We start from the raw sequence: 24,763 nt of genomic DNA on the forward strand, positions 1-24,763 counted from the left end.
CAAGTTCGAGATCGAGAGGCCCAAATCCCAAAACCTATGTCTCAAGACTCCAATACCGAGCCTAAAAACAAAAACCCATTAATGCTCAGTACTAAACGCATAAGACTCGATAAACAAAACCCAAAACGCTAATCCTATGACACAATTCTTAAAACCCAAACCCAAACAAGAAACCAGACCTGAACCATAAAGCTTAAGGATGGGAATTGAAAGCAAAAGAGGCGAGGGGTCGGTACCAAAGAATCGGAATTCACTACTCAAGGCTCAAAGCCAGAGAATAGAGCTTGGACGCTTGCACCTGAAAATTCGCACCTTAGAATTGAAACTTCCACTCAATATTTGAGTACAAAAACTCGCGAAAATCCGTAACTCGTGCTCAAAATATGCTTTAGAAGCTTGAAAATGAAATTAGAAACACGAATCCAAGACACGACTCAAAGCTCAAAAAGCTCAAAACCAGCAACCTACTCTCAAATCAAACAAACATTAATACTTTAAAACACTCCAAATCCAAAACTTTGACCTCAAAACCCGAAAATCAACCCTAAAGTCACGAGCTTCATATGTGAGCTTTGGATGTTGGGGTATTGAGTTCCAGTTTTAAGATCTGGAGGGAAGATCCGGAGAATGAAAGCCAGGATTCAGATTTCGGGAAAGGAACTCTACATATTAGAAGCACGGCATAGTAATGATAATTATGAGGTCAGGAAAGTGACGGAACCTAAAAACATAAACACGAAAAAAGAAAAAAAAAAGTAAGAAAATAGGAACAAGAGTCTCCAAGATACAGAAGAAAGACCGAACCGGAACAATAATCTACATACCATAAGTCCAAGAATCAAGAGTGAGGAGCAGAGAACCGAAGACCAGAAAAAAGAAATCACAATCAGAAGTCCGGAGATCAGAAATCAGTGATAAAGATGTAAAACAAAAATCAGGGATCAATAGTCAAAGATTAGGAGACCAGACCAGATACCAACCAACAGAAAAGTGGGGATGAGAGGACTTGGAAAAATTACGAAAAAGGTTCTACAAGTGGGAAGTGGGTCTCAGGCGAACCACACAGGAGAACAAAAATGAAGGGAATCGGAATAGGGAGCGGTGGAGCGAGAAAGCGAACTGCTAAAGCAACGCACGCGACAAAAAACGGAGCCGAGTATGGAAGAACTAACAAGAAGAGACAATTCAATTGCAACAACCTCGAAATCAGGAGAGACATTTACACTGAACTGCCGCAAAATTATGAGGTTCAGATTTGGAAATGAGGAAGGGCGATAAGCAGAAGAAGAAGGGAGGTAAAATAATACAGATCATCTGCGAATGTATGGAGGTGGAAACAATGAAGAAAAGCACGAAAAAAAATTAGACGAAAATGAATGGAGAGATAAAAAAGACAAAGACAAATCAAGTTGCGCCTCTTTATATTTCTCACTCGACGTAGAGCGTTTAAATTTAGTATTCTCGCTCTATCTAGGTATTTCTTTTGTAAACCCGTTTAGTTTAGATGTCAGTTATTTCTATAGTAGATTTGCTATTTCCTTAGTTCTTTGGTTCGCCCCTAGAGGTCGTGATCTTTTTTCTTTTCTGCATACACATTCCCTGTACTTCTTTCCTTCAGAGACGATCTGGCCATCATATTTGTTGCGTGCAAGTTTTTCTCGATACGCCGTTACTTTTTACTCGACTTAGTGTCTACCTTTTTTGGTTATCAGTATATCTCTTTGGAGTATTTTCTTTCTATTTATGATGTGCTGTGCCTGTGCTCCATTGAATACGCTTTGCATATTTGTGTTTGCAAGGAATTAGTGGGAGGTATGGATTTCAGCATTTTTCTTAATAGGTACGTATTTTTTAGGGTTTATCTTCCCTCAAAGTTCCCTTAAACTTCTCTCTTAACTTCTTATACTTTACTCTTTTGGATTACTTTTCCGTTATTCTACCTAAAATTACCTACGCAGAACGTGGATAACATCGCAATTTTACCTGGACAAGCCATCTTAGCGAGATTGACATTGGCGACGTTACGTGAGACATCACATTACCTACTTCGAAAATGTACAGCTGGAGATGTACCTAATCGTTCATGTCTAACTGCAAGTATTTACGAAACCTTTTGGAGAATATTAGCTTTGTGAATCGTTTCGATATTCTGATCCTACGTAATTTTCTTTTGTCGTTACCGATTACGATTCTTAATTACGTTATTTGTATCACTCCGAAGAATTTGTTCATACTATCTTATTCACATTTTGAATTAGGGCAAATTACATTGCTGTTTTATAGAAATTTAGTTATACACCGATTTGTACGGATGATCCGTGGTTGAGTCAAAATTTTGCTTTTGCTAGTGTAAAGTCATTATTATTAATTCAGATTGAGTATTAATTACGGTTATAGTCTAGGATTTACCTGATTAGTATCGGACGTTAAACATTCACTATCCCTCTTGTTTGTGTGGTGTTATCTGTTACAGATAAGGCAGAAAAGCGCCGTGACTTTAGGAGGAAGTTTGAAGACATTATTATTATATTACGGCTTATGGATAATCCGCGCGGCTCCACTATTTATTTATTTTTAGTCCGGATCCCTTTAATATAGAGTCACGAATTTTCATTGAGAGCTTGTCAATAGTGCATGTAATTAAATTATGGTGTTTGTAATTTTTTAATAACACTGGGAATAATTAATTTTAAGGTTGAAAGTCTTTGCAGATAAAACCACGATAGTAAATCCGTGTTTTTCTACCTTTACACCATCATATTTCTTTTTCTAAGAACGATATCGTTACAATTATTCCGGTGTCTTAAACTAGAATTATATGGGCTTCCAATTATAAGTATATAATAACTAATATAACATAACTAACATAACTAACCTGGTATTAGTGCAGCTGTATATCGCGCATTAATTATCCGCGCAGAGTAAAATTCATTACACGACTTACTTTTTTGATTTTTCTGGAAATGTATCACATATTTCGAATGAATTGTGGCCAAATGACACAAAAATGTTTTTCATTTTTCATGTTAATTAGCACCTAATCATGCAATATGTTTGATTGTAACTGCTGACCTTGCTCTGCTAAGTTAATGGACATAACTTCACGGGCCCCAAAGAAAGCTAACCGGTAGGGTCGGGGGACGATGGGGGACTAAAACGAGCAAAATGAGTCAGGAAAAAAACGAAAAATAGTCAAGAAGCAGAACGCAATAAACAAATATGAGAGTGAGATCCAAAAATCAGAAAAAGGCGGCGAAAATTTTAAATTGAAAAAACAACTTATTTATTATTTTGTCAGAAAGCGAGAGAAATATTGGTCAAAAGGGGATGAGGAGATCAGAAACCTACAATCAATTTATTTAAGTGGCGTATTTTCTTATTTCTCTCTAGTAGGTACTGATGTGGCAAGAAAGTAACTGCTTAATAACCTCGGTAAATATTGAATATTTCAAAATATGACTTAGATAGGCAGTGTCAACCAGTGAGGGTTATTTATTGACGCAATGTAAATGTAGGTACATTTCCCAACATTTTGCGTACTAAATCCCGTCCATAAATTTGCTTTAATGTTGTCACTTTCAAATTTGTACAAAATAGGCACGGTTATTTTTGGCATAAGCCTTTTTGCCGAATACCCGCAGTTGCGGTGGGAGCTTATCAACTTTAAATATTTGGACACGTACTTCATCAAGGGTGATGCGTGGTAATAAGAATGCTTGCTGGGATACATTTCATCTCATAAGTGAAGATGAATCTGCTCCGTGTGTTCGTCTATCTTCCACTAGCCTTCCTCGCTTCACAGGCCGTAAGTCTAAACTATGTGTAACAATTCACAGGTAAAGTTGTCATTTCAGGCAACACCCGAGGAAATTGCCAATGCGTGGCGAAAGCAAATCGCACCATTCGAAACTGTTTGTGCTTGCGAAAGTGGTTCGAGTGTCGAAAACATACAGTCAACATGGGCCAGCTTTACCTACCCCACCAATCCGTGCTTCAAGTGCTACTTTCCGTGCCTGTACAGAAAACTGGGATTGGTCCTGCCGGACGGTTCCATTAACAGAGACGTTATGATTAAAACAGTCTTGGGGGTGACAGGGACGATTTACGATACGTGTATGGCACCGGTTGTGAAGTGCCTGGATCCATGCTACAAGATTTGGGCATTCGACTACTGCGTTAGTTACGTTATGAATTATACCGCGGTAAAGCCCGCCATCACCGCCTGCACGTAACAGAACTATCAATTAATCTTGATTGACGCCATTTAACAGTTTTACAAAAAATAAAACTACAAGAACCAACCTTTATGTGTATCTTCCCTCTTTATAAAATCATCCTCATCCACTGTTCTCTATCTTCCAGTATTTTATTCCTGTTTTTCTTTATCTACTTCTATTCCCATAGCATGTGCTCGATCTCTTCCTCTTTCTTTCCACAAGGTCCCCATTTCCTTTCTTCCTCTTACCTCCACGTCTCCTTCCCCCTCCCCGCGTTTCCGCATCATAAACGTTGCTATTACTATTGCTTCAAGTTTATTCTATTTCTTCATTTTTCCCATACCTCCGTTCCGAAGATAAGCACCCCTCTGAAAGCTGCAAGATAAATGTATTTTCTTATTCTAAAATAGATTTTGGGTCTCCCCTCTCCTATTTCCTCGACACTTTTTTTATTCCCTTATGGTGATCATTTGCCCCATTATTTCGTTGTATCTGGTACCCTATACATTTGTCTTCCTTTCACCTTCCCCCATTCGATCATCTTCGATTTTCCGGCATTTAACTCCACCCTCTTTCTTTCCTATTAGTTCAATGTGTATTCCTTCCCGGATATTTTACTGACAGCCTTTTCCTCGACTGGTAGGATTACGCTGGAACCGCAGGGGGGCATTGTGGCCGAATGTGAGGACCATTGGGCATTGGGCCCCTCTTGTTAGGCTCCGGGATGGCGCATCTCTTACAGTTTAGAACCACGCCCTTAGGGTAGTCCAAGATCTAGACGAGGATCATGGAGGACCTTTTGTGGTAACATGGAGGGTTCTATTGAAATTCAATTCGAGAGATCCCTTTAAAAGACCCGGGACAGAGCAACACAGAGACCATGCCAACTTTGGCTATGGAGGCACTTCTGGGACCAGAGCATGTACACTTAGCTGTAGAGGCAGAGGCCCGCAAGGGCTCCATACGGCTAAACGATAGAGACTAGTGGAAGGATTGAGACAGTGTTGGGGATCTGGACATTCTCCCGCACAGGGATCTTTGGCTAAACTTCTAGAGTATTGGGTGTATCAAATTGAGATTTGGTACAAGTAAATGGTATGTGAAGAGGAAAGTTTTCGCACATTGTTCTTTTTTCGCTCACTTCCGATTTCACCGGAAATGGTTCAGGATTCGAATTTTTAAATGGAATAAATACCCTGTATATTTTTATATTTTTGGATTTCTGAAACAATTCTGAATCAGCATGTGACCTTTTTAAAACTATTTACGACTACCTAATTTTTTTAAACATTTCTTAATATTGCATTTAGGTGCCCATTATCGGACCCAAACTAATCTAAGGACCTTAGGTGATATCCAAAAATTACAGTCGCAAAGTTTTAGTGGCTAATATGAGAGTATTTGGCAAAAGAACCGAACGATGTCAAGTTTGACTCAGAAATCCAAATATGAAAAAATACACAGGGTGTTCCATTTGAAAATTCAAAACCTGGAGGTGGAACCTTTAGAGGCCCTGAACCGTCTGTAATTTCTGATACCCTTTAAAACCTTTGACGCTTATGAAACTGTCAGGAAACCATCAAAACCGCAAACACCTGACATTCTTGAACCGTTTAAAATTTTTGAGGCCCTTAAGCCCCTTGAAAACTTTTAAACACTTTCAACCCGACACCTTTGGCGTTGATTACCACGAAATACGTCATTAAAAGAGTAGGAACTCTTTAGTGCAACCAACATCTTGATCTACACATAAGGAAGACATCCCAACAGCTTCTAAGAGGTTCTGAAAGTCTATGAAAATCTACCAACAAAAAAATTTAGCATGAGAACTCATATCTAGGTCTTGATTAAACAGGCGAAACAAAATTTATTCGACAAAATAATGCAATCAAACTGAAAAAAAATAGTGACTCAGGGCCAAAGTGCAAATACCACGCAACAAGCGATCGATTGAAACAATTGATTAAAGAAAGCAGCTGATGTCACTTTACTTCGTTGATTTCAGTTAAATTTTTACAGATACAAAATTGCCTCTTTGATGGCGGAAAAACTCTCTTTTCTCTCTCTCTCTCTCGTTTCTGTGGTTCATGTTCCAAGTTCCAATTTGTGAGCTTCCGGTTTTGAGTGCCAAACCTCCGAGTTTCAACCTTTAATTTCAGGATCCGTTTTCTGACCGAAAATATAATTTGCGATTTACGACGTCTGATTTTTCGTCTCTGATTTCCGACTGATATCGGCAATTTACAGATTTTCAGATTGTAGATTAGAAGTTAGAAATCAGAAATAACCATATTAAGGAAAGTAGTTGATAAGCTTTATAACTGTTAAAGAGCAGTCTCTTAGGGCATCCAAGACCCTTAAGAGAGACCCGAAAAGCGTTTCAGAAGCTTTTAGGTTCCTTGAGATCCTCTCTCTAAGAACTGAGCTTTTAGTAGCAGCCTTAACCGACTCCACAATTCCAAAGTGCGTCTGGCATATTTCTGGTATCAATATTAAAGTTCAGTATAAGAACTCTTATGTTGGTCGTAATTCGGGCTCGATTAAACACACAATAGATCATCAACAGATGAAACAAGGTTTACTCAACAAAATAAAGCAATCAAACTGAAAGGGATCAAATACCGCGTAGTAAGCGATCGATTGAAACAAATTAATTAAAGACATCTGACGCATAAAACAACTGATGTCACTTTACTTGGTCGATTGCAGTGAAATTTTTACAGATACAAAATTGGCTCTTTGATGGTGGAAAAACTCCCTTTAACTTATACTGAAAGCTTAAAAAAAGGCTTCTTTAAGGCATTTGGCCTTGGAGATTCAGCGTTGGGTAGCCCTGAAATTCCGCATCACAGTGTTTGTGGTTTATGTACCAAGTTCCAGTTTTTGAGCTTCCGGTTTTGCGTGCCAAACCATGAGTTTCGAGGGGTGCAGGGCAGGTTCTGGAATTATGAAACCTGGTTTTTACTTCGAGTTTCGATATTTTTTTTTTTTTCCGAGTTTCAACCTTCAATTTCAGGATCCTTTTTCTGATCGCAAATTATAATTTCCGATTTACGATGTCTGATTTTTGGTCTCTCATTTCCGACTGGTCTCAGCAGATTTTCAGATCGTAGATTAGAAGTCAGAAATCAGAAACAACCATATTAAGGATCTTAGAAAGTAGTTAAGCTTTATAACTGTTAAAGAGCAAACAGTTTCTTAGGGCATTCAAGACCCCTAAGAGAGACCCCAAAAGCGTTTTTAACCGACTCCAGAATTCCAAAGAACGCCTGGCATATCTCAGGTATCAACAGTAAAGTTCAGCATAAGGACTCTTATGTAGGTCGTAATTCGGGCTCGATTAAACACACAACAGATCAAAAACAGATGAAGCAAGGTTTACTCGACAAAATCAAGCAATCAAACAAAGGGATCAGGGCCAAAGTACAAATACAGCGCAGTAAGCGATCGATTGAAACAATTTAAAGAAGTCTTAATTACCATGAAGTGTTAATAATCCAAAAACTCCGGTTGTAACTGTGATTTCGTTGATTGCACGTAAATTCTTAGATACAATTATAGTAAAATTGGCTCTTTGGTGGTAGAAAGACTTACTTGAAACTCTTAAATAAAGGCTTCCTTACTACTAGACTAACTTCTGTTCTCAGCAGTTTAAACTTTTTCAAATCGTAGATTGGAAGTCAGAAATAAGTGGTCGGAGGGGAACATTAGACGAAGGGGGATGAGGAGAAGAAACAGAGGAAGTGGAGGTGAAGAGGGGTTTAAGGCGAGAAGAAAAAAGAGAAAGAATAAGGGTCCGAATCAAAAGAGGATAGAACCTTTTTTATCGACAAGATTTTCACTTACAATTTAACTATTTATTTTCAGTTGTGTAATTTTTTTTATTTTTGTCTGATACCTACTGATATGGCAAGAAAGTAAGTTCGTAATATCAGAAAATATTTAAAGGCTTGGGAAATGCCACCTTCACCCTTATTACCAAATACTTAAACGTGCGGTGGGAGTTTTTGGCTTATCAACTTTAAATATTTGGACAATTACGTCATCAAGGGCGCTATATGGTATTCATGCTTTCTGGGATACATTCCAACTCATAAGTGAAGATGAATAGAAGAAGAATAATTCTCGCGGCTTAGTCAGGATTCGAACAACAGCCCTTCTCAAATTTCGATTCAGGAATAGTTTGCTTCGCTACATACGTCTGTATTCATTTCTTTGCCCATATATTGCCGTGAGGCCGTGCCAAAACGGAACCAACGCAACATTCGCGAGCAGTTGCCCTTTTCCACCAATCTCAAACCGTCAATATTATCTGTTAACGTTGCGGCGGCTCTATGCAGAAGGCACCGACGCATGGCGACTCGATTCTACTGTTGCCAAAAGTTTCACATTCTAAGCGCGGATGGTTATCGCCATTAAACCGAATCGCGCCTATTATTCGTATGAAGCGGTTAGACAATTTTACACATTTGGACTATAACCCAAATATACCTTAAAAAACTGAGAAGCGGAGCATCGGCTCCTAATCAATAACCACGTTCCAGTCCTGATGTTCTTCGCAGAGGACGTTCACTTAATTAGTGTAGTTGGCCTTTGTTTAAATAACTTCATTTAACGTTTGTTTGAAATGCCGTAAACGTTTCCGCCAGTATCATTGTAAATCGTACGCTATCGTGACATTTCCAAGTTTATTTTTATACTGTGTGCATGCGCAAATATTTGCTACCTAAAGAAGGTTGGCGCACCATGGTTGTGATGTTTACACGGATTGTTTGACTGATATTTACGTGTATTTCCGAAACTAAAAGTGTGGGAGGGGGGGGGGGGGCATTTTATACCCCAATGCAATACCTCTCTTTCTAAGGTGCAGGTGGTAAAAAGGAGTGGGTCTGAATGAATAAACACCAAGCAATATACCGGGTGGTTATTTTAGAACAAAAGTCTAAATAAGTTTTTTTTTTATTATACCTGAATCACAATCTCCGTTTTAAACACTCAAATGCGTGCGAAAAAGGGCCTTTAAAACACACGTGCTTTAAAGTTGCTAAGTTGCTAAGTAACGATACTTCAAGTATGACTTTTGAAACTGTCATCTGGATGAAATAAAAAAATCCTCTTAGGTCGCTTTCTGTAAATGCAGAACATTTCTTTGGCTTTTGTACCTATCCTTTGGTTGAAGCTTTCACAAACACGCGTAATTTAGGGTATGCTTCCAAATCTGTTCCACTTTTTAATCGCAGCATTGCTTTAAAGTTTTGAATGAATGCACCAAAAGGTAGAAGATTTAAATACCTTTGACATTTCCTGCATATATGCCAGCATTATCGATGCACTTTATTCGTAAATAACTTCCTATTCATCCATGGAAACAACTTTTCATATTCTTTATAATAGGCTTTACTGGATTTGGATTTTACACCTACTAACGTGTGTTTAGATTTTACAACAATCGATTTAATGGACGGTGTATTATCTTTTTCAACGGAAATCGTTTAATTCACAAAGACGGTGATTTTTATAAGCAAACGTCAAGTGACATTTCCATGACAATCGTGAAATTACGAACACCCAGCCCACTGAATTAGACATGTATTCGAGTATAACGTCAATATGACTTCATTGTATTTCCTATTTTTAAATTATACTGCAGGTATAATAAAAAATACTATAAGATACACGTGTATAATTGGTCTTTAAAGCACTTGCAACGTTAAAGGCACTCCGCTTTGCGTCGTGCCCTTTAACTCGTTGCGCGTGCTTTAAAGACTTGATTATACACTTGTATCTTAATATACTATTGGAGAAAACAATACTGCATCTGTTCACACTGTTACTTATAATTTTCCGTTTTTCAAAACCGTAGAAATCGACAAAATAGAAAATTATATTTTTATAGATCAGTGATGCTTTGGAATCTTTTAACAAACTACAAGCGCATCGCATCTACTTGTTTGACGTCGAACGATTTTCAAATCTAATTCTATTTCTATTTCCAGCATAAAACAACGTTAACGTTTCCACTTTCTCTTCCATTAAATACATGATAACCAATTTTATGACTAAGTAATTTATAAACAAGTATAAATTTAATAAACGACAAAGGCAAATAATGAACAGAGATCGCTCTTTGTTTTTAGGTAATTCCAAAGCATATCTGATTTATTGTAAAACGAACCATTTCATCTGGCGATTTCTACGGTTTTAAAAAATGGAAATGTATAATGTATGAACAGCTGCAGTATTTTTTCTCTAAAAAAAACCTATTTAGATTTTTGCTCTAAAATAATTAGGGGAGCTAGTAATTGACTGTAAAGAAATTACCATTGAAATCCCTATGCTGCGTCGCGCTAAGCACCACCCTGTATAGAAGAACAGAAATGACGAAATTAAGAATAGAGGGTAGAGACAAAGAAATTGAACTGGTAAAGAAATGCAGACAAGGGAAAGAAAAGATGGGGTAAAGGGAAGAAAATATGAATCGGTGTTCGGACGTCAGAGTCCGAAAATCGAAATTCGGAAATCGGCAAGTCAAAAGTCAAAAGTCAGAAGTCAAGTCAAAAGTCAGAAGTCAGAAGTCAAAAGTCAGAAGTCAGAAGTCAAAAGTCAGAAGTCAAAAGTCAGAAGTCAAAAGTCAGAAGTCAAAAGTCAGAAGTCAAAAGTCAGAAGTCAAAAGTCAAAAGTCAGAAGTCAAATGTCAGAAGTTAAAAGTCAAAAGACAAAAGTCAAAAGTCAAAAGTCAAAAGTCAAAAGTCAAATGTCAGAAGTCAAAAGTCAGTAGTCAAAAGTCAGAAGCCAGAAGTCAAAAGTCAGAGGTCAAAATTCAGAGGTCAAAAGTCAGAAGTCAAAAATCAGAAGTCAAAAGTCGGAAGTCAAAAGTTGGAAGTCAAAAGTCAGAAGTCAAAAGTCAGAAGTCAAAAGTCAGAAGTCAGAAGTCAAAAGTCAGAAGTCAAAAGTCAGAAGTCAAAAGTCAGAAGTCAAAAGTCAGAAGTCAAAAGTCAGAAGTCAAAAGTCAGAAGTCAAAAGTTAGAAGTCAAAAGTCAGAAGTCAAAAGTCAGAAGTCAAAAGTCAGAAGTCAAAAGTCAGAAGTCAAAAGTCAGAAGTCAAAAGTCAGAAGTCAAAAGTCAGAAGTCAAAAGTCAGAAGTCAAAAGTCAGAAGTCAAAAGTCAGAAGTCAAAAGTCAGAAGTCAAAAGTCAGAAGTCAAAAGTCAGAAGTCAAAAGTCAGAAGTCAAAAGTCAGAAGTCAAAAGTTAGAAGTCAAAAGTCAGAAGTCAAAAGTCAGAAGTCAAAAGTCAGAAGTCAAAAGTCAGAAGTCAAAAGTCAGAAGTCAAAAGTCAGAAGTCAAAAGTCAGAAGTCAAAAGTCAAAAGTCAGAAGTCAAAAGTCAGAAGTTAAAAGTTAAAAGTCAAAAGTCAAAAATCAAAAGTCAAAAGTCAAAAGTCAAAAGTCAAAAGTCAAAAGTCAAATGTCAGAAGTCAAAAGTCAGTAGTCAAAAGTCAGAAGTCAGAAGTCAGAAGTCAAAAGTCAGAGGTCAAAATTCAGAGGTCAAAAGTCAGAAGTCAAAAATCAGAAGTCAAAAGTCGGAAGTCAAAAGTTGGAAGTCAAAAGTCAGAAGTCAAAAGGCAGAAGTCAAAAGGCAGAAGTCAAAAGTCAGAAGTCAAGTCAGAAGTCAAAAGTCAGAAGTCGGAAGGAGAACGTCGAAAGTCGGGCGTCGGAGGTCGGAAGGCAGAAATCGGGTGTCGGAAGTCAAACATCAAAAATCAGAAGTCATCAGTTAGCAGTCAGAGGTCGAAGGTCAGAGTTCAAAGGTCAAACGTCAATGGTCAAAGGTCAGAGGTTAGAGACAGCGATCAGCGCTTAGTCAGATCAAAGATCAGATAGAGATCAGAGATCAGAAATCAGAGATCAGAGATCAGAGATCAGAGGTCAGAAATCAGATCAGAGATCAGAGGTCAGACGTCAGAGGTCAGAGGTCAGTGGTCAGTGATCAGAATTCAGAAGTCAGAGATCAGAGATCAGAGGTCAGAGCTCAGTTGTCAGTGGTCAGTGATCACAAGTCAGAAGTCAGAGATCATAAATACATAAATTCAGAAATTAAACATTCAGAGATTAGAATCAGAATTGAGAAACGAGACACGAGAAATGAGAATCTGAAATGGGAAATGTGGAAGGGGAAATGGAAAATGGGAAATGGAAAATGGGAAATGGAAAATGGGAAATGGAAAATGGGAAATGGGAAATGGGAAATGGGAAATGGGAAATGGGAAATGGGAAATGGGAAATGGAAAATGGGAAATGGAAATGGAAAATGGGAAATGGAAAATGGGAAATGGAAAATGGGAAATGGAAAATGGGAAATGGAAAATGGGAAATGGAAAATGGGAAATGGAAAATGGGAAATGGAAAATGGGAAATGGAAAATGGGAAATGGGAAATGGAAAATGGGAAATGGAAAATGGGAAATGGAAAATGGGAAATGGAAAATGGGAAATGGAAAATGGGAAATGGGAAATGGAAAATGGGAAATGGAAAATGGGAAATGGAAAATGGGAAATTGAAAATGGGAAATGGAAGATGGAAAATGGGAAATGGAAAATGGGAAATGGAAAATGGGAAATGGAAAATGGGAAATGGAAAATGGGAAATGGAAAATGGGAAATGTAAAATGGAAAATGGGGAATGGAAAATGGGAAATGGAAAATGGGAAATGGAAAATGGGAAATGGAAAATGGGAAATGGAAAATGGGAAATGGAAAATGGGAAATGGAAAATGGGAAATGGAAAATGGGAAATGGAAAATGGGAAATGGAAAATGGGAAATGGGAAATGGGAAATGGGAAATGGAAAATGGGAAATAGGAAATGGAAAATGGAGAATGGAAAATGGAAAATGGGAAATGGAAAATGGGAAATGGAAAATGAGAAATGGGAAAGGGGAATTGGGAAATGTGAAATAGCAAACCGAAAATGGAGAATGAGGAACGGGAAATGGGAAATGGAAAATGAAAAATGAGAAAGGGGAGATGGGAATTGGGAATTGGAAAATGGGATATGGGAAATGGAAAATAAGAAATATGGAATGGAAAATAGGAAATGGGTAATGTGAATAGGAAATTGGCAATGGGAAATGGAAACTTGGACGTAGGAAATTGGTAAAGGGAAACGTGATACTGAAAATAGGAAATAGGAAATACGAAATGGTAATGGGAAATGGTAATGGGAAATGGTAATGGGAAATGGTAATGGGAAATGGTAATGGGGAATGGTAATGGGAAATGGGAAATGAGAAATGGGAAATGAGAAGTGGGAAGTGGGAAATGGGAAATGGGAAATGGAAAATGGGAAATGGAAAATGGGAAATGGGAAATGGAAAATGGGAAATGAGAAATGAGAAATGAGAAATGAGAAATGAGAAATGAGAAATGAGAAATGAGAAATGAGAAATGAGAAATGAGACATGAGAAATGAGAAATGAGAAATGAGAAATGGGAATCGGAAAATGGGTAAAGGGAAATGGGAATTTGGAAGTGAAATTGTTTCTCGGGAACGAAAAGAGACAGAAATGTTAAATCTTCGCTAATCATATCTCCGAGTTCAAAAATCAGTGCTATTGAATATGAGCCGAACTAAACGTCGCGTCTCCAAACGCGAGCTGATTTAATTAGGTACGAGTGGTGCACGAAGAATTCTCTTACTAAAAATCGCATGCGTTTGTATCTTGTTTTATATACAGGTAATTTACGAAGGGGGCAATTATAATGTTTGCTCTAGACGCAATTTGCGCACGCTACGCCACTGCCTTTATGCACTACTTTTAACCTATGTAAAGAGATAATTGCGGTGACAGATGTTTACTAATCATCGCACAAAATCGGTCGATATCTCTCGGTGTATGTGCATACCAAATATGTGAAAGAACGACCAATGGATGTAAAAATGGTAGTAAGGGCCAGACCTGGAAATAAGGAATAGAGGAAAAGAGAAAGGAGGTTGCAAACCATGCATAAGGGCGATTAGGAGACAACGGGAAAGAAGGGAGAAAAATAAAAGCGGTCCGAGTAGAATATCGGTCCAAATATTTAAGTGCTGCGATGGAATATTTTGTATGTTCAAGTGAATTACCTAGAATAAATTAACCTATTTTGAGTAGCGGAATTTTTTATTTTTGTTTGGTACTGATGGCAAGGATCTCAGCAAACAATAAATATTTATAAGGAAGGTTTAGCTAGACAGTGTTAACAAGAGACTAAGCAAATTTCCTGTTACCTTCGGAATACACTTCACGGCAAAGTAGGACATTGCCCTTATTCAAGGACCATGGGTTGCTAAATGAGGAGTTACAGGTCACAAAAGGAACCGTTTTCTTTGAAACGAAGGGAAAACCCTATAACTAGGATTTAAGTTCCTAGCCATCGTAAAGCTCTTCTGCTGCCATTGTCAAAATTATTACTTAAATTTTGATTCCAGGTTTTATATCTTTTATCCTAGGTTAAGTAACAGTCAAATAAATACTATGAAACATTAAAATAATAGCTTACATATTTTCATGAACCTTTATCATTTCAATTTCATTTAAATTTTCAAAATGAATTTACAACAAAAAACTAGAAACTTCTCCGTTACCGGAATTCCGAAGTAAATCCCGTTTTAGCGCATTTCCACAAAAAAAATGCGCTGTTGTGGCCACTTTGTCCGTCCGTCCGTCCGCTCGTTCGCTGAGACGCTACTAGTTCTTTATCTTAAGGGTTATTGTTTTTTACGTGCTCCATAATTTTACACTTTTGCCGTTTATTAACGATCCTAGAGATCGTTTATAATTTTGTATTACTGTCTGTCGTCTGTCTGTTGGTCTGTCCGTCTGTTCCTTTGTCTATCTGTCCGTGTGAACGATAACTTTGTTTAGAAATATCCGATCGTTTTGACATCTCCGTTAGTTATGAACTGAATTGCATGAAATTCAATCTGGGCATAGTGTTTTAGCCATATAATACGCAATGCCAAAAGTTGAGTCGAATGGATTCAAAATTCACAGTGCCCTTTTCGCATCTCGACCATTTATAAACCGAATTGCAAACTTTTTTATTTATAAAAGTATTTCAATGAAATTTGATATTATAGGCACTTGGAATAAAGGAAAATCTAACGCCAGTTTCAAAATTTGGTTTTGCGCATGCGCAGTGTCAACTTTTTTATTTATGGAAGTATTTAAAAAAAATTTGATACATAGGCGCCTGAAACAAAGGAAAATCTAACGTTAGTTTCAAAATTTAGATTTGCGCATGCGCAATTCTAACTTTCTTATTTAGAAAAACATTGAAATGAAATTCTTCTTATCAACTGAAATTGAAGTAGCACGTCAAAAATGGATTGCACATTTGAAACGCTATCTTTCATATTTGTGGCCGGATTTTTACGATTTTAACAGAAGTTGCATCTTACAAATGGGAAATGAATGCAAGTGGAAATGCGCTTTTTGTAAAACGTTCACGATTACTTTTTTGCTTGTTAACTTTTTAGGTACTTTAAGTTTAGAATACTACGCGATTTGCAGAACTAGTAAAAATTGTAATTACGACAAGCTACCAAAGTACAGTTTGTGACGCCTAAGTGACTCAAATCAAATGGAGAATCGTACTTGGACCCATGTTATGTAAGAAGTGCGTCTTTGCTCTGCTAACAAGGGTAATGTCGATAATGATCATCTTTTCGCAGGTCTAATGAGGACAATTTATGTGTAACGCATGTACACTGCCAATTTTAGTACACTATTGTTACATACATAGCTCCCATGGCGAAAATTTCGGTGACCTTTAACTATGTACTTATCATAATATGAAGAGCGGAAGTCTAAGACAAAACGAAGAATGATATTTTTAGTGCGGTTTTTACAGGATAGGGTCAATTTGCAGAAACGAGTCAGTTGGAGAGTGTATTGTCACCATATACGCACAACAATATAATACAAACATTAAATTATCATGTGACTTTAATATAAAAAAAAAACCTTATTCCACGGATTCAAACGTACTTTTTCTAAACCTCCCTAAACGTAAGCGTGTTTGTAACGTGTGCAACAATTGATCAGTTCGTAAGTGCGTTTACATTTGTCAGGCATCTTGTCAGCCTTTTCCATGCAGAACTCCACAATTTCGTTGGTCATCCTATCTATAGTTTGAACGATCAGCTCCTCGTTGCCGGTACCGTCATTGTTTATAACCTTAAATCCGTTAAACACGCACCAAAGGAAACATTTGAAGTTCTCATCGTCGGCCATCTGAACCGACTCCCAATATTGATCAACGTACTCTTGCTTGACCCCCGTCGATTTTAAGCACTCCGGATGTTCTTGCTTCGTGCGCTCCCTCCATTCGTCCAAAATGTCTCTGGTGGTTTTCTGAAATGGTGCATTGCCAAGCCAATGTGGGATTTATTAGGTTTGCACTTACGTTAGTTGAAAAGGCCGACACGAAGATCGCCGCAGAAATGAAGAATAGCACCTTCAGAGTCCAGATCATGGCTAAAAATCCGTGAGAGCCCATTCAATTTGCTATATATATACCGTACGTCTTTTCCCATAAGATCCCGACTAGAATACTAAAGCAATTTTTTGCTCATGATTGTTTACGAATAAAATATAGTTATGTGAACATTCCACAATGAACAATTTGGTTTCAGTAAAATAAATGTACTTATGCCCTGTAAACAAATTTACATTGTATGTTGTTATTTCTGATTTTCAAAATGTTTAGGTAAACTGCTTCACAGAATGAATTGCTTTCTTCTACGACCTTCCTGAAAATGAGGTTATAACGTATAATTTAGAGGCATGATAAATAATAAGGATATAGATCATTGTACGTTTGGAAGTGATAATTATCTATACAAATGTCAATCAACAGACCTGCCTTATTTTCATTTCGAAATTCACAAGATCGTAGAAAAAGTATAGTAAGTAATTCGGTTGTGATAGGTACACGCATATTACAGGTTCGTAGAATTGTGCGATTTTTCTTCTAACCTGTAATACCACCATTACAACCTTATGACGTAATATACCATTTTATGTCATTCAAAGTAAGACTACCAAATTTATGATTCACTTAAATTGGGTCTGTGATATGGTTTTTTATCTATCAACCGTCCAAAGACGGTATAACTATACAAAGGTGGTCAGGAATACATTTCATAGTTATCAAATTGCGAATTTTTTGTTATTTTATTTGTTTAAATAATCCAGTGTGTAGGTAATATGTACGACAGTCACACATGCATACAACCGTAGGTACTTGTCGGGTTTGAACCCGATGTATAGCCGAAAAAGGGATTTACTAACTGCGGTAACGGAGAAGTTTCCTGTTTTTTGTTCTAAATTGATTTTGAAAATTTAAATAAAATAGAAATGATAAGGAGTCATGAAAGTACATGCACAAATGAAACAAGACTTTGGAAAAATTATTTCGGTCGGCGTGTGACGTCACTTGACCCTGAGGCAGTACATACAACTACTGTGTTGTGTACTGAATATGTAAACTTAAGTAATATTTCTCAGTCACTTATCGGCGGATTTTATTTTTGTTTGAGCAATTTTTCAGTTTTGATGTATGTTTGATGTCATTAGGTTAAATATTGTATTATCAATATCATGAAACTTTCCATTGCTCGTCTATTGTACAGGGTGGACAACTAAGAATGTGAGGTACTGTATCTGAGAATCTATTCATCGTAGAGGCTTGCGGATAAAAAAGTTATTACTAAAACGGCCACGAGCTAAACATGGAAAATATTTTTAAGTTTCTGAAATGACCGCTAGGGGGCGTAACTGCAATCTGGAATCTAAAAAAGTGATGTTTCTGTGAATTCCGCTATATGAACCTAACAAAAAAATGTCCGGTCTTTGAAGTCGATGATAATCTGAACCATTTTTTTTGACAATTTTTCTTGTATCTCTAAACATAAAGTGGCGGGGGGGGGGGGGTATTCAAAAGTCTCTGTAAAGAACACCCTGTATCTTCGAAACGGCTGACCTGATTTAAACAAACTCGGATTAGTTCAAAAGAGCTATTCTTCAGCTACAAATATTATAATATTTGAAGTTTTGTTAGTTTCACATATCACCGCTTGAGGGCTTTGTTCGACATTCCGACAGAAATTCTCAAATTTCTCAAAATATTAAATGTATTGGTTCGATTTTTGTTCATGAAAAAGTAGCTAAATGATGCTTAAACAAGCTCGCGAAAACAGCATCTCGATATCTTGAAATTTTGAGAGTATAAAACTTTCTTTGGCCTAAATTTTAGGTTAGGAACAAGATATTGAGATGCGGTTTTCGCGAGCTTTATTAGGCATCATTTAGCTACTTTTTTATGAAAAAAAATCGAACCAATGCATTTAATTTTTTTGAGAAAATTAACCATTTCTGTCGGAATGTCGAGAAAAGCCCTCAAGCGGTGATATGTGAAACTAACAAAACTTAAAATAGTATAATATTTGTAGTTGAAGAATAGCTCTTTTGAACTAACCGACGTTTGTTTAAATCGGCTCAGCCGTTTCGAAGATACAGGGTTTTCTTTACGGAAACCTTTGAATACCCCCACCACTTCACTTTTAGAGATACAGGAATAATTGTCAAACAAAAAAGGTTCAGATTATCGTCGTCTTCAAAGATCGGACATTTTTTTGTTAGGAAAAATTCACAGAAAAATCACCTTTTTACATTTTAGATTGCAGTTATGCCCCCTAGCGGCCATTTCAGAAACTTAAAAATATTTTCCAGGTTTTTCTTGTGGCCATTTTAGTAATAACTTTTTTACCGCAAGCCTTTACGATGGACAGGTTTCCAGATACAGTACCTCGCAGTCTTATTTAGCCATCCTGTACAACAAGCATGTGGAGTGTAGCTATCTGTGCAACTCTTTCTGCATATACTCAATATCTCACGAATTGGACCAAATTTGTGAAAACGGTTTCTTACAGATTTGTCACATTAAAAACTTGAAACACCATTGCCAAAAAATGGCTCGGTAAATTCTTGAACCTTCTCTATATTTTAGCAATTGATAGGTGTGCATCTTTTTTAGTTCTATCTATAATAATCGTCCTATAAAGGTTTTTTTATTAGGTATGCCAGAATCACAATTTTTGTTTTGGACACTCAAACGCGTGCGAAATCGGGCCTTTAAAACACAATTGCCTTGCAGGTGGTTAAGTAACGTTACTTCAAATATGACCTATGAAACTCTCATCTGGGACTGAAATAAAAAATCTTCTTAGATCCGTTTCTGTAAACAGAAAAGATTTATTTGGCTTGTACCTATCCTTTGTTCCTAATTTGTTCCATTTCTTAATCGCAGCATTTTTGAAGTTTTAAATGAATGCGCCAAAGGATAGAAGATTTAAAATACATTTGAATTTCCTTTATATATGCTCTTTCGTAAGATGCTTCCTATGCATGAACGAACCTTTCATATTCTTTACTGGATTTGGATTTTGCACCTACCAACTTTCCTTCTGCTTTTGTAACAAGCCACTGAATGAACGCTTTATTCTCTTTTTCAACTGAACTCATTTTATTTACAAAGACGGTGATTTTTATTAGCAAACGTCAAGTGACATTTCCGTGGCAATAATGGAAATACGAATAACCAGCCCACTCAATTAGATATGTATTCGAGTTTAACTTCAATATGATGTTATGTTATCTTTCCCTTATTTTTAAATTGTATTGCATGTATAAATAAATGGGAAAGAATTTGAAAGCGAGTGGGGTTTCGCACAACCCCTATATCCTCTCAAGCAAATAACGATTTCCTCCTTTTCTGTCTCTTCTCCTAAATTGACACCCTGAATTTAAATGACGGACGTTGTAAAAATTTGCGTCTCATAATGGGGTAGCTGACTTTTTTATGAAAAATGCGCCTCCTCGGACGTCTGACGTCAATTATGTCGTTTGTCCTTGGTGAGTTCGAAGGCGATTCAGTTAGGTAGGTTATAGATAGTTGGTCGATTCAACTTCGTAAATTGGAACGAACTAATGCTCATTTTGTATAAATTTATACATGGGCTACATTAAAGTCACTAGATATAGAAAGTACCGCAATCATCCGCCATTTTTGGGCAAATTTGCTGCCAACTTAAAAAAATTGACAAATAAAATCTGAATGGCTGTAATTTTTTAATAACCTAACTTCATAGTACTGTCATGTTTTATAATAGTACATTATATACCAAGGTAGAGAAGTCCAGTATTATTGCCTGAGCACCAAGATTACATCTCGTGGCGCTTGTCTAGACTTCTCTACCGTGGTATATATACTATTTTTTTCACTACTAGCACTTGAAGTCCTCGAAATTAACATATTATATTGATAAGAAAGTGAACGGTTGGACAGAATTTTTTGTTTACTAATTTAACATGTCAATCAAGTACGTGGAAGTACAAGTCAAACAGGCCGTATTTTGTTCTGTCATTGAAATTCGAAGAGAAATTTCGTTCGATTTTTTTCAAAATGTGATAATTTTAGGTATGTAATTTCTCTGGAAATGGCGGATGGTGGCAATCATTCATTTTAGAGAACTTGTGTAAGCGTTTATTGAGCGAAATTTTGGTTGTGTTTTCTAAAAGTGACAGCGTGACATTTCTCATTATTGACTACTAGTTAATAATGTCCACATTATTAACCACTTTGGACAAATGCCGAGAAAGCCTACTTTCCAAGTAGAAAAAAGGTTAATAATCATGTCATCACACGCTAGTAGTGAAAAAAAATATATACAGATATCTCCAAACAGGTGGAATAATCCCTAACATTAAAGTTACTAGAATCTGGTAACTTCCGCCATTTTTGGGCAAAAATCATGCGTTCTCTCTCTAACACACGGGCCCAATGGATTGCGGTACTTTCTATATTTAGTGACTTTAGGCTACATACATTTCATGAACACCTGACATGAATAGAAAAATGTGACATGAAAACTCTATCTGGGATACACTTTGGGTTCAATTAAATACACAGTTTTTGCCGACAAAAATTTATTCCGCAAAACATTTATTTTATTTTATTTGCCTTTATTTTTGAGTGGGCGGGGTTTCAGCCAAGGCTGTTCTACCAACCCAACCCACTATACATTTACAAATATGCATGCCCGAACCCGGATTCGAACCAGGGACCCTTAGAACTACAGTTCAGCTTTAAATGAATTGTGCCGCACGGTCCGGCGCATGAAAAAACGAAAAACAAAATTAAACAAGACGCTCAGAGAAAGAAAGCCTGTTTTTTTACACATACTCCGCACGCAGACGTTGACATACGAATTAAATAAAGAAATCGTAAATACAGTTATAAATAATCCAATCAATCTGGTCGTAACAAATTTGCGATATTCATGCACCTTGAAATTGACACACACACACTCTGAACTTCTTTTGCACCCTTTATTACAATACTGACGAACTACGTTGTCACATACGCAGTGTGACTGCCCGAAGAAGTTTAGCGTGAAAAAATGTATATGCTCCCAAACCGTCGTAAAAGAACTGTGGGGCTAAGTATTTCGGGAAAAAGATGAAAAGAATGGATGTTGAAACTTGTTTATTAGCAAGCCTTATTGTATGAGAGGTCGGCGCGTAACTGCCGGCCTCGGATTGTTTATTCCCTCAGGTCGGTTTTTCCACATTCCAACCAAAACTATTCTATTGTGTTAGGGGCTGTAACGGACCGGTCGAGCACGCTAAAATCACGTGCTCGGGTCGTGCTTGGCGGGTGACGCTACAACACCCCCTTGCCAGAATTTTGGTTTATACAAAAATTTGAAATAGTAAGTGACACAAACGATACTGTTTAAAATAATACAGGTTTTGAAACTTAGAACTAGAATAATACACATATGTACATATATACAACATAGTCAAAAAAAATCTGCGAATTGTCACTTCGTCACGGCTATTTCACCACACTTCCACCAAACCCGCTTGAAAACGATCGGGAAAACGCACTTTCCTGTTGGATGTCCTTCTTTCTTGGACGGCGCCTTCCGGCGTGTTTTCCGGTGCTCTAGGGGCGGGTGTAGCTGGTATTGGCGAGTTGTCAGGGTTGTCGTTGGTGAGGGTGTAGGCTGGTTTGAGACGATCTATTGACACAGTGACGTTTTTGCCATTTACATTGACAACAAACGTCTTAGCGTCCCGGCTTACCACTTGGAACGGACCGTCGTAAACGTATTGCAGGCAATTCCTAGCTGCGTCGTGACGTATGAAGACGTGCTCTGCGGATAGCATGTCCTTGAAGATAAAGGTTCGTTTCTCACCATGACGACGTCCTGGTGCAGGGCGTAGTTGTTGGAAATGCTGCCGTAGTTCCTGGACAATTTCGGATTCGTGGTGTTGTGGTCCAGTGGCTGTCGATAAAAATTCTCCGGGCAGACGTACATTTTCACCGAGTACCATTTCCGCCGATGTTGCCTGAATATCCTCTCGCCAGGCCGCTCGAATTCCAAGTAGTACCGACGGGAGGATTTTGGTCCACGTTTGTGTTTCGTGACACTTTATGGCGGATTTAAGTTGACGATGTAGCCTCTCTACCATACCGTTGGATTGAGGGTGATATCCGGTTGTCCTTAGGTGAATTGAACCTGTCAAATTGCAAATTTCTTTGAACAGATTCGACTCAAATTGACGTCCCTGATCCGTGGTAATTCTCAGTGGCACTCCGAATCTTGATACCCAGCCGGTGTAAAAAGCTCGAGCAACGGTAGCGGCTTCCTGGTTTTCCATTGGGTATGCTTCCGGCCAGCGTGTGAATCTATCGACGCACGTTAGGCAATATCGGCACCCTTCCGAGACAGGCATCACGATGATATCGATGTGGACGTGTTCAAAGCGCCGTGACGGAAAGTCGAACTTGCCCAGGGGTGCGGATACGTGCCTGGTGGTTTTGGCGCGCTGACACTGGATGCACGCTCGTGCCATTCTTGCGACGTCTGCTTTTATTTTCGGCCATACAAACCGCTGACTAACGAGGCGAACAGTGGCTTTAATTCCCGGATGCGACAGCTGATGTACCGAGTTGAACGCTGCTTGACGAAATGCAGGTGTGACGAACGGTCTAGCTCGGGTCGTCGAAACGTCGCAGTAGACTTCCTTGCTACTTCCGGGAAGCGATATTTTCCTTAGTTGCAGACCGGATTCGGACTCTATGAACTTCTCCAATTCTTCATCCGTCTCTTGGGAGTCTGCGAGTGCCTGGTATTCCATTGTTGAGGCCATTTCGTCGATCCGCGAGAGGGCGTCGGCCACCACGTTTTCTTGCCCGGGTATATGCCGTATGTCCGTGGTAAATTGTCCGATAAAATCCAAATAACGGAATTGTCTCGGCGTGCATTTGTCGAGCTTTTGGTGGAAAGCGAAGGTGATCGGTTTGTGATCTGTAAAGATCGTAAAACTCCTTGCTTCCACCATATGCCTGAAGTGTTTGATTGCCATATATATTGCCAGTAGTTCTCTGTCGTAGTTTGTGTCGGGCTCAACTTTTTGGAATAGAATCCTAACGGCTGCCATTCTCCGTTGACGCGCTGTTGTAGGACAGCTCCCGCTGCGGTGTTGGACGCGTCGGAAGCAATCGCTAAAGGCGCGTTATTCTTAGGATGTGCGAGTAGCGTAGCGCTCGAGAGTTGCTGTTTGCAGGCGTTGAAAGCGTCCTCGGCCTGCGTTGTCCAGGTTACGGGGTTGTTACCTTTAATTTTGCCGTGTAGCAAGTTGTGCAATGGAGCTTGAATTTCGGTAGCCCTTGGAATAAATCTACGATAAAAGTTTATCATACCTAGGAACTGCCTCAATTTCTTCGCCGTCTCGGGTTTTGCGAAAGACATGAGCGCTTCTACTTTCGCCGGATGTGGTGATGTACCGTTGTGTGATACGCGATAGCCCAAGAATTCGACGGTTTCCCGTCCGAATACGCATTTGGATGGATTTATAACTATCCCGTACTCCTGGAGACGTGTAAATAGGAGGTGTAGGTGCTCCTTATGTTCGTGCTCGTTTTCCGACGCGACTAAAATGTCGTCCAAGTACGCGTAGGCGAAATCCAATCCTTGCAGAACACGGTCGATGAAGCGCTGAAAAGTTTGGCCGGCATTGCATAACCCAAACGACATGAACGGGAACTCGTAAAGGCCGAACGGTGTAATTATAGCCGTCTTTTCAACGTCCTCTTCCGCCACCGGAATTTGATTGTAGGCGCGTACCAGGTCGATTTTGGAAAATATCAGTTTTCCGTGGAGCGTCTGAGCGAAATCCTCCAAGTGTGGAACGGGGTATCGATCTGGTATCGTGCGCGCGTTTAAGGCGCGGTAATCGCAGGGACGCCATTCGTCATTTTGTTTGGCCACCAAGTGTAATGGTGATGACCATGGACTGGAAGAAGGCCTCGTTAATCCCATCTTCGACATGGTGTCGAATTCTTTCTTCGCAATTTTTAACTTCTCCGGTGCGAGGCGGCGTGGTTTACTGCTGACAGGTGGACCGAGAGTCGTCTTAATTTGATGTTGGACGTTGTGC

General features: G+C 38.4%; 2 protein-coding genes across 2 annotated transcripts; one reads left to right on the forward strand and one right to left on the reverse strand.

The window, feature by feature from the left end:
• Positions 1-3,657: 3,657 nt before the first annotated feature.
• LOC116181456 lies at positions 3,658-4,302 on the forward strand. The gene is made up of 2 exons (XM_031501833.1): positions 3,658-3,805; positions 3,855-4,302. Exons 1-2 carry the CDS (start codon positions 3,749-3,751, stop codon positions 4,230-4,232), a joined length of 435 nt encoding a protein of 144 aa, XP_031357693.1. The 5' UTR covers positions 3,658-3,748; the 3' UTR covers positions 4,233-4,302.
• Positions 4,303-16,128: 11,826 nt separating this feature from the next.
• LOC116181160 (general odorant-binding protein 69a-like) lies at positions 16,129-16,789 on the reverse strand. Its single transcript, XM_031501438.1, has 2 exons — positions 16,659-16,789; positions 16,129-16,606 (listed from the first exon to the last, which is right to left on the reverse strand). Exons 1-2 carry the CDS (start codon positions 16,749-16,751, stop codon positions 16,256-16,258), a joined length of 444 nt encoding a protein of 147 aa, XP_031357298.1. The 5' UTR covers positions 16,752-16,789; the 3' UTR covers positions 16,129-16,255.
• Positions 16,790-24,763: the final 7,974 nt, after the last annotated feature.

This window comes from Photinus pyralis, unplaced genomic scaffold, assembly GCF_008802855.1.
Source record: "Photinus pyralis isolate 1611_PpyrPB1 unplaced genomic scaffold, Ppyr1.3 Ppyr1.4_LG9, whole genome shotgun sequence".
NCBI classification, from domain to species: Eukaryota; Metazoa; Arthropoda; class Insecta; order Coleoptera; family Lampyridae; genus Photinus; species Photinus pyralis.